The 15,351-nt window shown below is 41.6% G+C and overlaps 1 protein-coding gene across 1 annotated transcript; it reads left to right on the forward strand.

The window, feature by feature from the left end:
- Positions 1-1,863: 1,863 nt before the first annotated feature.
- LOC134464012 (zinc finger protein 3-like) lies at positions 1,864-15,281 on the forward strand. Its single transcript, XM_063217448.1, has 11 exons — positions 1,864-1,964; positions 2,581-2,783; positions 4,837-4,929; positions 5,315-5,410; positions 5,973-6,083; positions 8,413-8,533; positions 9,578-9,705; positions 10,631-10,890; positions 11,063-11,115; positions 12,083-12,396; positions 13,854-15,281. Exons 1-11 carry the CDS (start codon positions 1,961-1,963, stop codon positions 14,640-14,642), a joined length of 2,172 nt encoding a protein of 723 aa, XP_063073518.1. The 5' UTR covers positions 1,864-1,960; the 3' UTR covers positions 14,643-15,281.
- The last annotated feature ends 70 nt before the right edge of the window (positions 15,282-15,351 follow it).

The following is a 15,351-nucleotide window of genomic DNA, read 5'->3' on the forward strand; positions in this document are numbered from 1 at the left end:
CATTATATTTCATTTTATACATTGGATTGCTAAATTTAATATTTCACTGATTAAGTGTTATAAGAATAATATATATTTTAATAATGTTTGAAATTAAATACAAATTACGTTTTAAATTAAATGAAATAAAATTTAAAATAAATAAATATGTTGTACCAAAACATTTCCCACTGTCTTCACTGAATTGAACACAACTCTTTTGATTAGCTATTGTGCCCTACAAAAGCAAAGTGTACGTAGTAACTACATATTTTGTCAAAATTGCATTTAGACTGAAAATGGTCGTCATTACACCTCCTTTATCTTGTGACAAAGTCTGAAGGTCCAATTGTGTTCCACTTTAGAGATATTGCTGTGACAAATTTGCAGTAACTACGTCCAGCCTAATGTCAAGGCTTTGAGGGCCTTTTTTTTCAGTTTCAATGTTAGCGTAGTTACTGTACTTTGCCTTTCTAGGGCAGTATTAACCTCTGTACCACGGTACGGACCTCTGGACGGCAGAGGTGCATCTTGCCACCAGGCAATGCAGGCAGCCGCTTGGGGCCCCCAAGCCCCTAGATAGTGAATACAGCCCACATTTTACCACCGTAGTGGCGATTCTGGTTCAAATGCTCATTTTTTTACATTTTCGCTTGGGGCCCCATCTGACCCTAGAATCGCCTCTGCTGGACGGTCATTGTGCGGTCCTATCAGTGGTCATTTTTAAAATCCACTGCTCTAATCCATTTAGGCACATTGTTTCAAAATATGGGTTTGTAGGCCTACTTGAAGTTTCAGTAACAGGGCCCTCTCTTGGTGAAAAGACATGTTTACAAGCACATGGGCCCAATTCAAGATGAGATATTCCCTCATTATGGGACCCACTAGTTTGACGCCCTTTCGGTACCGTCACATGGTAATCAAACATTTAAAACAAGCAATTTAGGGTTAGGGTTAGGTTTAGGGTTTGGTTTAGGTTCAGGGTCGTATGACATAAGGCGTAAGTACCGAAAGGGCGTCGAATTAGTGAGTTCCCCCTCATTATACCATAGGCCTACCCAAGTACCAGTACTTTTGCTCTGTGATTGTATATGCCAGGAATGTCAAACTCAGGCCCAGGGGCTAAATCTGGCCTGCGGGGTAACGTTTTTTGGTCTGTCACACAGATATGAGTGGTCCCACGTCAGTGTAAAATCTCCCAGTCTTTTATGACTGAATGTGCAGGCATATTTAAAATACCATCTGAGTGCTTGTGAAGTGTTGAGCATTGCGTTCACAATTTTGGTCAATTTTTATGTAGACCTATGTTTCGCCTGTGATTTCGTCCCAGATTTTGATTTTGGTCCACTGTGAATTTGATTTAGATAGCGAGATATCCTCACAATTGTTAATTACAAGTATGGGGCATTAATTGACACATTTATCACACATTTTAATGTCAATATATTTCTCAATGACTATTGCTTTAACATACTCATTGTATTGTTCAAAACAATAAAGCAATGTATGCAACAGCCTATTTGACAACCTTTCTTTTAATCTAATGTGAAATGAATTCTTGAATAAAAAAAATCTTTTTAGACATACGATTTCAGATGCACTAAATAATATAGTTAATAGTTAATTATGATTTTGATGGTGCTGGTGATTATTGATTATTGTGATTATTATTACTATTACTGTTGTGTTGTTATAATTATTGCTATTGTTGTTTTTGCTATATATTGGAAGATGTGAGATGACCAAATCAACAGCCTTAGATGGTCTCTCCCATCATGCTTTTTAAAAGCAATTGAAATTCATGTTTAGGTCATGTAAACTTTTATTTTGACAGCGCCTATATCTGACCGGACGTCTTATCGTCTACATTCACGTGAAAGAAAGGAAGGAAGAAAACATCCGTAGGCGACGTCTTCTCATATTCAGAGAATCTCTTGCCACAGCATGTTTAAAATCTAAAAAGTTATCGCCGCTTGAAGACATGGGTATGTCACTCACAGTTTACTAACGTCTTATCTTTATGACAACTGTAATTCAAGTATACTCATCTAGTAGTCCGAACGTAACTCCGAATGAGAGTGCTGGTTCAGATAGCATGCAGTTGGCTAACCTTCAACAGGGAGTAGTTGGAGTTGGGAGTGTTATCTGTGCTACAAATTAATAATCCAAATGCATGCTAGAGCACAACTCACTTTTGCATTATGAAAGGCGTGCGGTTCAATTATCATTCTGACATGATACGGACGGCATAGCCTATGATTTTAAATGAGCAGAGTCATGTACCCAATTGTAGAACTCAGCATCAACTTCTGAACAGCAAAATAGTTCTGGTTTCCGCTCAACTTAGCGGTTCAAGTCAGACGAGACAGGGTGCCAGGCACAGGAAAAGGAATACACCAACACGTGAACGCTTTGCTCTTTTACTAATATTTTCCTGATAGGTCCAACAGGATATTACTTGCTGACCGTGGCACTTCCTCACTACTTCCTCCTACTCTTCAATAGTGGTGGAAAAGGCTGAGAAAGCCCTGGACACTAACACTGAGTGACGGTGGCATTAACCTGAAACACTCTAAACAATAAACATTTTATTTCTTCCAGACTCCCCGCCGCCTTGGTCATCTCTCCGCCTTCTAATTCCCCCTGTGCGGCTGATCTCAGCCTGTATGTGGCAGGTAGCCCAAGAACAACACCTGGAGCATTATGAGCATCTGGAGAACTTTGTCACTTTGGTCACCAAGATTGTCCCCAATGTGCTAAGCCAGAGGCAGAGGAGCACGCTTATCATGGGGCTCCGTGCAAAGGTGAGCACCTTCTTAGTGTTATGGGTCAGTAGAATGTAGACTGAACACTTTGCAAGTAATGAACTAGTTATCAACCAAAGGAAGAAAAATCCGCGTAGAGAGAAGAGTTCATCCAGGCACTCCAAAATAAGGTGTCCAAACGGGAAGTTACATTAAAAAGCCTTTAATGGTACTGGGCAAGAAAAATCCGCACTCGCAAACTGCGTCTCATTAGTTATTGTATATTACCACCATGTCCAAAAAGCAAACGCGTTTCGGCTATCAAGCCTTCATCAGTGCGTGGTCTTGATAGCCGTAACACGTTTGCTTTTTGGACATGGTGGTAATATAAATAAATAATGAGACGCAGTTTGTGAGTGCGGATTTTTCTTCCTTAAGTTGATCCATTTTATCGCGCACCCAAAGACTTTCGTTTTTCCAAGAAGTTGAGCGCGTCCTTTGCCTAAACTAGTTATCAACCAAACATTTACAAATGTTAGTCAAGATGCAGTGTTAACACAGCAAACAGAGCACTCCTGGAAGTTTTGTCTTCAAAGAGCAAAAGAGATGAAACCACATATAAAAGTGGCCAGCAGGCGAACACGCATCCAACTCTTCAAGCAGAAGCTGATTCCCACGGTGCTGCGCAGTCGTAGAATTGGTTCTTATTCTATTATAGACAGTTGTAAATGGAGAAACGAAGTGTTCATTCTCCTTTTTAAAAAAAAAAAAAAAATTCTTAAATGTTTCCAATGGGTCTTCAAACAAACACTCAAACAAAAACAAACAACAACAACAGACAGTATTGCCCCCTGAGGACTGTCAGCTGACTGGGACAATGCCATGTGTGCCAGATTACCTGTCCAACTCTGACTTAACCCATTTCGTCCTAAGACCTTTTTGGGAAAGGGTGCCCTCTTCCTATTAAATCCTAAATATCTCAGCCTCCGAAGCACATACAAACATGAAATGAGTTACATTTAAAAGCCAAGACCCTCCCCTTGCATTGTAATGTGTTCATTCAGCTCTAACATACCCACATAGTTAAAGGGACAGTTTGGTCAATTTCAACATGCAGTTGTATTGCTCACGCTACCCTTGACTTGTCAGTACCTGGTGATGCCACATTTTTCGGCTCAGCCCTTTCCGAGATATGAGCAATTCTAATGGGGGCAGCGTTTGTTTACATTTTAAAAAAATGAAACATAGGCCAACTCCAAATATTTTCCCAAAAAGTACTGCTGTTTGCTAGTTGTCTGCTGATGTTTTATAACCTTTTGGATGTTTTTGGGAATAAATAAAAATGTTTTTTTTAAATGTAAACAAAGAGCTGCCCCCATTACAATGACCAGGATCTCGGAAACGGCTGAAGAAGAAGAAGAAAAAAAATCTCAGGCACTGACAAGTCCAGGGTAGTGTGAGCATTACAACTGCATGTTGAAATTGACCAAACTGACCCTTTAATAAAACAGCTAAAATCTCAAAATCCTGAAAAACCTGTATTTGTGTCTCCAGGACACAATGGGTTAATGTAATTTATTATATGGTGTGACGTCATCGGTCGAATGCTCCATTCATTTCAACGGGGCTCCCCAACGTTCGCACGTCTGTTATTTTTCGATAACGGATGGGTTGGTCTATAACAGACCGCTGTCAATGGCAACAAGACTTTTCACTGCTAAAGCGACTTTTCAACAAGACTCTAATCAGCTGCTGTGATAGACAACACCTGTTGTCCTGGCTACCTAGCTGTTGCCTAGCGGTGTTCCACAACGGCACTGTTTTGTTTTGCGCAGCAACAATCTTAACATTAAATAGGCCTAAAGAAATGTCCCCGCCATGTGTGAATCATTTAAGTATATCCATATAATAAGCGGGTTAACTTTCGGCGAGTCGGTCGCTTTGTGGAATAGCAGCACTTCAGAGAGAACAAGACCCCTCCGCTCCGCGTCGGGGTCTAAAGATTCTCTCTGTCGTGCTGCTATTCCACGGTAGCGACCTTCTCGCCGAACGTTAACCCTTACGTAATAACTGGTATGGTAAAACCAGGCTATTTCATGCCCATTGTTTGTAGGTGTTGTTGGAGATGTGCAGAGGCGATTTGCCTGTTGATTCGGACACCATCAAGAAACGACTGCATCAAATGCAGCCTACTGATCATGTGAAGGTTAGTGTGTCCTACTTTTTTTCTCTTTTTTTTGTGTGTAATTATCATAGCCCTATTGCTTCTTATTTGACTTCTCATTGTTGCTAAACCCCCTCTTTTTAACTTATTTATTTATTATTTGTAGTCCTCCTTTTATGATGCTGCTAATGCACTTTTACTAATGTACTTATTTTAAACAGAAATATCTCTATTATCTAATCTAGAACATCTCTGTTTTTATCTATCTTATATACTTTTTAACCTCCTGGTCCTGTGTCTGTATGTATGCCGTCTGCTTTTTGCACAATCTGTATACCGGTATACGTTACTGCTGCAACAAATGCATTTCCCCACAGTGGGATAATAAAGGGCATACTTATTTACTGTTTCTCCTGTCACCCTACAGTCAAACCATTCAGAAATGAACACTTTTCAAAGGGACTTGTCGAGTCTTATTTTCAATTTGTTGGAGGACCCAGCCAAGAAGGAAGATTTTTTTCAGGTAATTGATTTGACAGATTTTATTGTAACGATATGTTAGAGCCATTGACAGGTAGTGCAACTACAGCAAATTGATTAATAATTGGTTAATGTACAATCACATAAAACACCTCGTAGAATCCAGTGAAAACAACAAAAATGTATTGTTATTATTATTATTATTATTATTGTTATTATTATTAATAATAAATGTACAGTATACAATAGTGGCATTAGCTGTAGTTGCACCACCCTGACATCTACTACTAAAAAACGCCAATGACCCTAAACTAGTGTTTCCCAACCTTTTTTGTCTCGTGTACCCCCTAAGCCTTTTCATTGTGCCTTGAGTACCCCCTAACTCAGGTTCTATATGGGTTTCTCTATTCCAACGTGAATATGTTCCATACATTTGATAAAATCACATTTTTCCAAGTACCCCCTGCCGTGTGCTCGCGTACCCCTAGTGGTACACGTACCCCTGGTTGGGAAACACTGCCCTAAGCCGCCATTTTGCAAGCCAACCCGACTCTTACTAAAACAAAAACACTGCCATTCACAATGTCTCCAATGCGATCTTACAGAGAGTCTATCCCGTGGAATATGGACCTGACTTTGACAAAGCTCTTCAGGTTCTGGTGTGCTATTTCCTTTCAAGACTGGATCAACTTCTCCCTGTGCCAAATTTTAAACAGGTGAGTCAGTTGAGGTATCTCGGTTTTCACCTTTCCCAAGAGTACCACTACCACACCATCATTTTGCACTTTTCATTCATTTGGAGGATTGAGTTTTTGTACCTTTCTGTAAAAGACAATAGCCTGGTTATAGATGACGTGGACCAAAAAAAAATATTCAGAGAAAGCACACACCGTGTAGATGACCTAGTTCTTAAACAGACTGTTACATCATTTTTTTAATCTATCTTTTATTATTATTATTATTATTACTTGTTTTATTATTATTTTTTAACTTAAGCGTGAACTACAGCTCTGGTTTCCTCTCTTATAATATGGCAAAGATTTTCAGTATGGTAACCAAGATAAATCATGCAAACTTGTCTTCAATGTAACAAAGTGTGATCAAGCTCAGTCTCCTAAATCGGCATGCCTTTCCATTCATTCTCCTAGAGTCCAACTAATTATCTAATGAATCTAATGACTTATGAACAAGCAAATGGAGAAGACGCGATGTTCGATATTGAGTTGAACCTAAATGGGCATGGCTGCCATAGGATTGCAGCTTTAGAATCTTGCGTCACGTGGGATTAGGGCTGGGTGGTATGGAAAAAAACCAATTTCACGATATGGATTACTTTATATTACGATAACGATATATCACGATATAGCACAATTAAATGCATACAATAAATATATTAACTGTGGTTGTATCACCCTGATGTCTGCTATTGTCCATGACCCAAACATGGACTACAGCCCTGGGGTGCAATTCTCAAAACCTTACTTGCTAACTACAGTGGCTTCAAAAAGTCTACACACCCCTCTTCAAATGTCAGGTTTTTGTGATGCAAAAAAATGACCGAAAGACAAATAAATTCACAGCTTTTTCCATCTTCAATCTAAACTATTAACCTGCACAATGCAATTGAGAAACAAGCATAAAGCTTTAAATGGAAACAATAGAAAATAAAAAACTTCAATTAACATGGTTGCATAAATATACACACCCTTAAATTAATACTTAGTTGCAGCACCTTTGGCTTGTCTGGGCCATTCCAAAACCTCAATATTATTCTGGTGAAGCCATTCTTTTTGTAGACTTAGGCGTGTGCTTGGAGAAATTGTCGTTCTGAAAGATTAGTTCCTCTGCATCTTCACCTTTCTACCAGGGGGCCGAAGGTTTTGTGCCACTACCACGGCCCCTGTGGAAATTTTCATAATTCTCTCCTCCATAATGAAGGCCCCAGTTACAACTGAAGAAAAACAGCACAAAAGAACAATGCTGCCACCACCATACTTCATGTTAGGTATGGTGTTATTGGGGTGATGTTTTGTGCCAAATATACCCTTTGGAATTATGACCAAGTTCAATCTCTTGGTGGAGTTAATCTAGCAAAAAATACTTTTGTAATCTCCCAAATGCATGTGATCATATGTCATGGTCAGGTGAAACCGAGGTCGGACATAATTCCAAGAGGTATGTTTGGCACAAAAACAACACTACAATGCCAAGGTAACGCCATGTGTAAAGTGAAGCATAGTGGTGGCAGCATCATGCTATGTGACTGTTGTTCTTCTGCTGTAACTGGGGCTTAAGTCAGGGAGGCAGGAATTATGAACAGTTCCACAGGGGCCATTGTAGTGGCACAAAACCTTCTGCCCCCTATTAGAAAGGTGATGATGCAGATGAACGTAATCATTCAGAACGGCAATTACCTCAGACACATGCCAAAAATCTACAAAAAATGGCTTCATTAGAATAAGATTGAGGTTTTGGAATGGCCCAGACAGAGTTCAGACCTGTATGACATGGAACATCTGTTGGGCGATCTGAGAAGGACTGTGCAGATGAGATGCATTCGCAATCTGTCAGATTTGGAGTGCTTTTGCAAAGATAAGTGGAAAAAAAATTCACATCAACGTTTGCCATGCTGATAGAGTCTTACTCAAAAAAGACTGAGTACTGTAATAGAAGGAAAGGTGCTGCAACAAGGTATTAGTTCAAGGGTGTGCATATTTATGCAACCATGTTAATTCAAGTTTGTTATTTTCTATTCTTTCCCTTTAAAGCTGTGGGTTTGTTTTTAAACTGCATTGTGCAGGATAATAGTTTAAATTTAAGTGGGAAAAGTTGTGAAATGATTTGTCCTTCTGTCATTTTTTTACATGACAAAAGCTTGGAATTTGAACAGGGGTGTGTAGACTTTTGGGAGGCACTGTACGTTAGCTACTTTGTTGTCTGCGATGCAATTTCCCATTGACAACTACCCAAGTTGCTAACAGACTAACAACTACGCTTTCAAGAAACAATCAAACCAATCCTGGTTTCCTCCCTTCATGTTGTCAGGTTGCGTCTTGGATGAAGAGCTCCTGTGTGTGGGATGAATGTGAGCAGTACATGTGTCATCAGACAGAGGACCTCCAACATCTCCTGCAGCAGAACCGTCACAGGTCTTTGGACAACAACGGTATTTCACTTTGGTTTCCCTAGTTTCACCTTTGGTTTCCCTAGTTGTGCAAATGTGTGTGTTATGTTATGTGTATTTGTCTATGTATTGGGCAGCTGTGGCCTAATAGGGAGGTGGTCGTAAAATCGGAGGGTTGCTGGTTCGATCCCCACCCGAACCTCCCCCTACACCCCCACCCATAGCTGCAGTGTCTTTGAGCAAGGCACATAACCCCACATTGCTCCAGGGACTGTAACCAATACCCTGTAAACAACTAAGTCACTTTGGAGAAAAGTGTTAGCTAAATGTAATGTCATTTATGTATGCTGCTAAACAAACACTTTAATTCCCTTCAGGGTTTATAAAAGGTACTCTATCTAATCCACTCTACTCTCCAGCCTTGAGGAAGGCAATCACTGGTCAAAACATGTGGGCAATTTTGAAGTGTTCAAAAATGAACTAGCTCAATATAATTAAAAGCTTTTAAAGACACACTGTGCAGGGAATGGTCAAAAAGGTACTGCAACTATGGTGCTCATTGAAACTGGGTTGCCTATTGCCAAATCTGATATTTTCGTGAAAGTTTACTAAGTAATAAACTAATATTGTTTAGTATGGCCCAAGTACAGTCATTTTTGCAGCTACAAATGTCAATTTCTGGAAATTCAAAATGGCAGACCATGGAGAAGATCCTGCTTTTAATGTATGAAAAGTGCAATTTTTCCCAGGCATGATGCATACTTGGGATTTGATGGTGGTGGTAAGTATTCATGAAAAAGGTAACATTAGTGAATGGGTATCATGAATTCTGTAAATAAACAACTAAAAATCTTGCACAACGTACCTTTAACTAAGAAGAGTAACTAGTGCTTCAGAATTAGGGCACCGATTGCAAAAGAAAAAAAAAATATTTTAATTAGTCATTAAATGTATGATGATGACCCACATGTGTTTTCGATGACCCACATGTGTTCGATACCAAGATTGGACTGTGGACTGTGTTTGAAACGAGCAACAGCAAGCAACTAATCTATGTTTTTCCTGTCGCTATGTACTGTACTGTAGGCCTTCCATCTATAGTGGAGGACAGAGTCATCTCTGCATTGTCACTGCCCCCTAGTGTGGACTTGCCTCACAGTAAGAGCATCTTTCAGAGGGAGGCCTGCGTGGTCACTCTGAGCCCCTCTCCTCAGGTAAGAGACACTCAGTGTTGCCAGATGTGTCTGATCAAATCCTGCCCAAAAGGTGCTCAAAAACCGCCAAGAGGCGCTACATTCCACCCATTTTTACCCCCAGATATCCCAAGCAGCCCAATTGGGCAGGTAAACGCCCAATCTGGCAACAATATATAAAGTGGATGGGTGGGGACTGGGGATGGGTTACATAGGTATGGGGTGGGATGAGGAATTGCCAGAGACGAATGTAACTGTGTATGTAGTATATTCAAAATAACATGAGATGCAAAAAACGACTGAGACTTTATTGCCTCACAGGTTGTGTTAGAATGCCTGTGGTATCATAACGGACTTTATAATTTCAACTGTATTGTAAACACATCATTGCTGAGCAAACTAAAAATTATTAAAAAAAAGATGCACTTCTTTTGTTGAACTTAATTTACTTGTTTGCAGTTAGTTTGTTGCAGTTAGTTAGTGATTATGCTATAAATGCTACCTTTTACACTTGTCAAATGTTGTTGTGTCTTGCACTTCAATCTCTGTCCTGCCTCTTTGTCTACACATGAGAAACATAATTTTGATTCCCTTGTATGTCTAGTACAAAATTGATAAGTTGACTTGGGGGGATGTGATGAGTCAGTGAGCTAAGGTTGAAGGAGAGGATTGTGCACATCCCAGGAAAAGGTGCAGGACAAAGGCCAACTGTTGTTTTCAAAGTGAGAAGACCGCACACTTAAAATCCTTTTTGTTGTATTTTATTATTTCGTGGCAGGATTACGTTTCCACCTCAACAGTCTTCATTAGATGCTCAGTTAGCTAAGGTGTCATATCATTACACCGGAGACCCGCGTCGATTATTATTTTCCCCCTTTTAGATCATGGAAAGCCAAAACCCCCCCAAAAAACCCGAACACATTTTTTATCCACGCTTATTTTGCAGCCGGCAGGAGAGCTTCACCAGGACTCCCAAGGTCTCAACACAACCTCAGCTGCAAACAGAGATGGAGAACTGGAGCAGGGCAAGCCTCGGAAAGATGTTGAGACAGAACGGGATCAAAGAGTCTCTGAGGAGAGGGGGAGTGAGACTACAGCTGTTTCCATTACTTCACGTTTGTCTCAAAAGAAGTGTGGCCGTAAGGCCAAAGTGCTCAAGCCGAAGGCCAGCAAGACACGACCATCCCAAGAATCAGCCCAGAAAGTGTAAGATTCACAAATTCACAGGTTTTTTTTGTTTGTTTTGTTTTATAGTTTAGTGTTCCGTAGAAATGTATTTTTTGTGTAAAATTACAATCTGTTTAATATATACAATATGTTTAATATACTGTGAAATAAATTATATAATATGTGGATATTTTTTCACTTTCACTTTCAGAACTCCCTTGCTGCTCTCCGGTATTTCCAGCAACCGCCAACATGACCCCAAAGGTGGGACCTATAATATAATAGAATGCGCTTAGAAATGAGACATTCTGATCGATCTTTCCTTGTTTATACTGTATATTAGCCTAGTGAACTGCACTAAGCTCTAAGGAATAGGTCAAGGAATCTCTTCTCTAATAATGATCTAAACGGTCTGTCTAGTTTTTGAATCTGAATCTGTGTATTGAGGCATTGGGATGGGCAAGGTGTCTTTTTCTTTAGTGCAGGCCCAGACGGTACATTTCATGTTGGTGTCCGGCTTGATGGGTCAACTCAGTATAATGTTATCTCGCAGTATGTTGAATTCTCTCAGCAGCTGTGAGGGAGCCATAACAAGCTGTGGCAAACGCCCAAGTATCTGTCCTTGGGTTCTTTCTATTGTCCTAACTCCCTTGTGCCTTGTGATGACGTCGCAAGACATCATTGACGACAGACGTTTAATTCAACATCTTGCAAAAACTCAATTCAGCACATTTTCTCATTTGCAATCAGGATGTTGAATGGGGGAAAGTCCCCTGAAAATTGTTGTGGAGATGTCAGGAGAATTATTGTTCAATGTGCAATGTTTGTATGCTTTGTGTGTCCTAAATGTTTTTTTTTTAATGTAACGAGTAGCAACCACTTGACTGCACATCATTTTTACTCTTGGGTACAAATAAAAGTTATGTACTCTTCTCCAATCTAATCCAACAGGAAAGGTCATTTTGGCAGGAGACCCATTAAACAGGCCTCACTTGGTGTAAATTCTACTTGTGAATAGTGACCTATTCTATTCTATTCCAACAGGGAAGGTCTGCTTGCCACCAGTAGGCTGATCAAAGAGGCCTCTCTCTTTGGGTACAAATAAAAGGTTTCTAATTTAATCCAACAGGGAAGGTACACTTGGTAGTAGGCCAATTGAAGAGGCTTCTCTCTTTAGACACAAATAAACGTTATTTTATCTAATCTAATCTTATCTAATCTTGTCTAACAGGGAAGGTCCGCTTGCCACCAGTAGGCCAATGGAAGAGGCCCACTCTTTCTCAGCGGGCCCAGAAGCAGTGCCCCCATTGCAGCAGGAGCTTCGCCTACTACTCCGAGTTCCTACGACACCAGCGGCAGTCTCACCAGCGGCTGTACCTCCGCAAAGCCGCCACCTTCCCATGCGGGGACTGCGAGAGGACCTTCGACTCCCTGACCGCCCTGAAGCAGCACCAGAAGCCCAAGAAGAAGCCCATCAAGTGCTCCCGCTGCGGCCAGACCTTCGAGCGGCTCTGCGGCTTCATGAGCCACCAGGCCACCCATCAGGTGTGTGTGTGTGTGTGTGTGTGTGTGGGGATATATGTGTGTGTGTGTGTGTCGGCCTGTCTGTGTGTGTGAGTGCAGGGGCAGTCCTAGGGGCAGGTTATCCAGGCAAATGCCCAGGACAGCGCCCGAGAGGGGGAGGGGGCGTCGGAGGGAGCATCAGTCATTGTAGGATCGCACTGTGTATGTCTGTGTGTGTGTGTGCGTGCGTGCGTGCGTGCGTGCCTCTCTCCTTTGCACTGGTAGTTTTTATTCTGTTCTGTACTGTGATGTTCACATCTCTTTTGTATATGGCCCGCCCACTGTGTTAACATGCATATCCCTTTCATGTCCGTCCTGCAGTGAGTGCTTTCAGTCTCATTGTGAATGTGTATCATGCAAATTGTGCATTTGAGCAATGACAATGCGTAGAAGGCATTCTTGTCTGAAGTTTTCTTTTGTTCCAGACATGTAGATTTTAGTTTTGTGACGGTGTATTTTCTTCATCAGAGTGTCACGTTGGTGTATGACATGCTGTGGAGGTGTGGCCAATATTGACTGGTCGTTCACACCTCTCCTTAAGGTCAGATTAGACTTCAGCAACTGCGAGCGTGAAAAGTCGCGTGGGAGTGGCCACGAACCAATTTTGTATTCATGCATCTGCGAGCTCTGCGAGGTCCGAGGTCTCGTTGCCAGCCACATTTGAAATTGCGCGATTAGGCTACTTTCACTACATTGTAAGCACTGCGGTCATTATTAAGCAATGTTGCTTTCTATCCCGGTTAGCTAGGTATTTTCACACAAATTGCAAAGGCAATGCAGTGGTATCATTATTTGACATACCCAGTCTGTTTTCACGAGCAGAAAATGCAAGCATGTAAAGACAGTTGATTCTGCCGATGTGTGTTTACATTCGGTGGAGGAACGGTAGTAAAACCGCAGGCATTGTGCCACGAGTGTTCAACTGATGCATTGTTTGTTACTTAGCTTAGCTTCGTGTATTTACACACATTTACACACAAGGCATTAATAAAGTTTTTAACAGAATACAGCTCTGCTCTCGCAAACTACTGGCATTGCGCTGCCACAAGAACAGAACAAGGAAGTAGCGAGACGACCAATCATAGTGCCTTTTTGTCTGCGTACTCCGCGTCCGTCCGACGGATAGTTAGAATTTTTTCGAGGCGCTAGACGACGGGCGCAGAGCCTCTGAGAGGGGGGCGTGGACTCGCATAGACAGAAAACGGACGGACGCAGATTCTATGCGAGCGAAGCATAAATCTAGCTTTAGTCACACATTAACATCCATGTGACACTCTGGTGAAGGCGGACTTTACACCATTTATTCCTGTAAAGAATAAAACTTTTACGTGTCTTTACCTAAATAAGACTTAGAATAAGAAGATGTAATATAATTAAAAGTTAATGAGTTAATAAGAAGTTGTAATGAATGTAATTAAAAGGCATTCTATTCTTATCAGGATGACCCACCCGATCCGACTCCTGCGTCTGCTCCGTCCACCTCCACGGAGGAGAGGCCCACGGCGGACATCGAGGACGAGCCTGTGACCAAAATCAGCGCCACCGAGTGTCGCTTCTGCGGGCTGAACTTCTTCACCACGCTGGAGCTGAAGGACCACCTGATGACGCACACGGAGCTCAACCCCCACCGCTGCAGCCTGTGCCACAAGAGCTTTGCGCACCGGTACACCCTGGTGGCTCACATGGCCATGCACAAGGGCGACAAGCCCTGCCTGTGCGAGACCTGCGGGAAATCCTTCTACACGATCCAGCACCTCAAGGCGCACATGAAGCTACACAAAGTCAGCAGCGAAAAGGCCACTTGCCCGTACTGTGGTAAAACGCTGAGCACCGAGCAAAACCTCCGGACCCACATACGCATCCACACAGGAGAGAGGCCGTTTGTGTGCGCGCAGTGCGGCAAGGGCTTCAACGAGGCCGCCACCCTGCGCACGCATATGCTCTGGCACTCGGGCGAGAAGCCGTTCAGGTGCGGCGTGTGCGACAAGGCGTTTGTCACCAAAAGCCTGCGCAACTGGCACCAGCGCAGTCACACGGGGGATATCCCGCGACGCCACGTCTGCAGCACGTGCGGGAAGACGTTTGTGCGGCGCGCATGCTGGAAGAAGCACCTGGTGGTGCACACAGGGGAGAGGAATTTCAGGTGTCCGCTGTGTCCCAATACTTACAAGCGTAAATCGCACCTCGATATACATATTAAAAAACACAACAATGATATGTACAGCTGAGGAGAAGCGGTTTGAAAAGACCTAGCCTGATTGGTTGTTGTTGAGTGGAACTCAAGGTTTTCTTTCAATGTATTAAGAAATGCAACATGGAACTCTCCATACAGCAAGTCATGCATATATCATCAATTATCTAAACATAATCTGAAAAGAATTATTTTCCAAATATCAAACATTTTTGTCGTTTGATATTGCTTCAATTTCATTTGTAATTTACAGTAAAATTAACTACATTTAAACCATGTAACTTCATGCTGTTATTAACCAGTATAATGAATGGTTATATTATATGAATGCATATGTATTATGAAAGCAGCAGCTCCTCGCTTATCATTTTCATTCTTGGGCAATTCTGTGTATGACAATGGTGTAAAGCCAAATAAGTTGAATAACAGTTCATGCTACTACAGTTTGGATATTGTTATGTATGGGTCAACTGGTTAAGTGAAGTGCCCCAACGTTTTTTCTCCTGTCACAATTCATAATTGCACATTTGTTGAAAATGTATGGATATGTGTCTTCTGCCTCACCACTTGAGATTGTAGTTACAATCTGTAGTTACAAGTTGATGCTATGTGTGTGAGGTAGGCTATGTGACTGTCTACTGTCTAGCGACTTCTGATTAAAAACGTTTGAACATCATTTCGGCTTTTATTTTGAAGTAAAGTCCACTGGTGGCCATTTTGAAAGTGACATTATTGTTTCTTGGCAC

The sequence above is a fragment of the Engraulis encrasicolus genome, chromosome 15 (assembly GCF_034702125.1).
Source record: "Engraulis encrasicolus isolate BLACKSEA-1 chromosome 15, IST_EnEncr_1.0, whole genome shotgun sequence".
Classification (NCBI taxonomy): Eukaryota; Metazoa; Chordata; class Actinopteri; order Clupeiformes; family Engraulidae; genus Engraulis; species Engraulis encrasicolus.

Bases quoted from the DNA above. Each gene is read 5' to 3' on its own strand.
- LOC134464012 (XM_063217448.1), top strand. The intron at 8,534-9,577 runs GTATTTCACTTT...ACTGTACTGTAG, and splicing joins CAGGTCTTTGGACAACAACG to GCCTTCCATCTATAGTGGAG. The intron at 10,891-11,062 runs GTAAGATTCACA...TTTCACTTTCAG, and splicing joins CAAGAATCAGCCCAGAAAGT to AACTCCCTTGCTGCTCTCCG.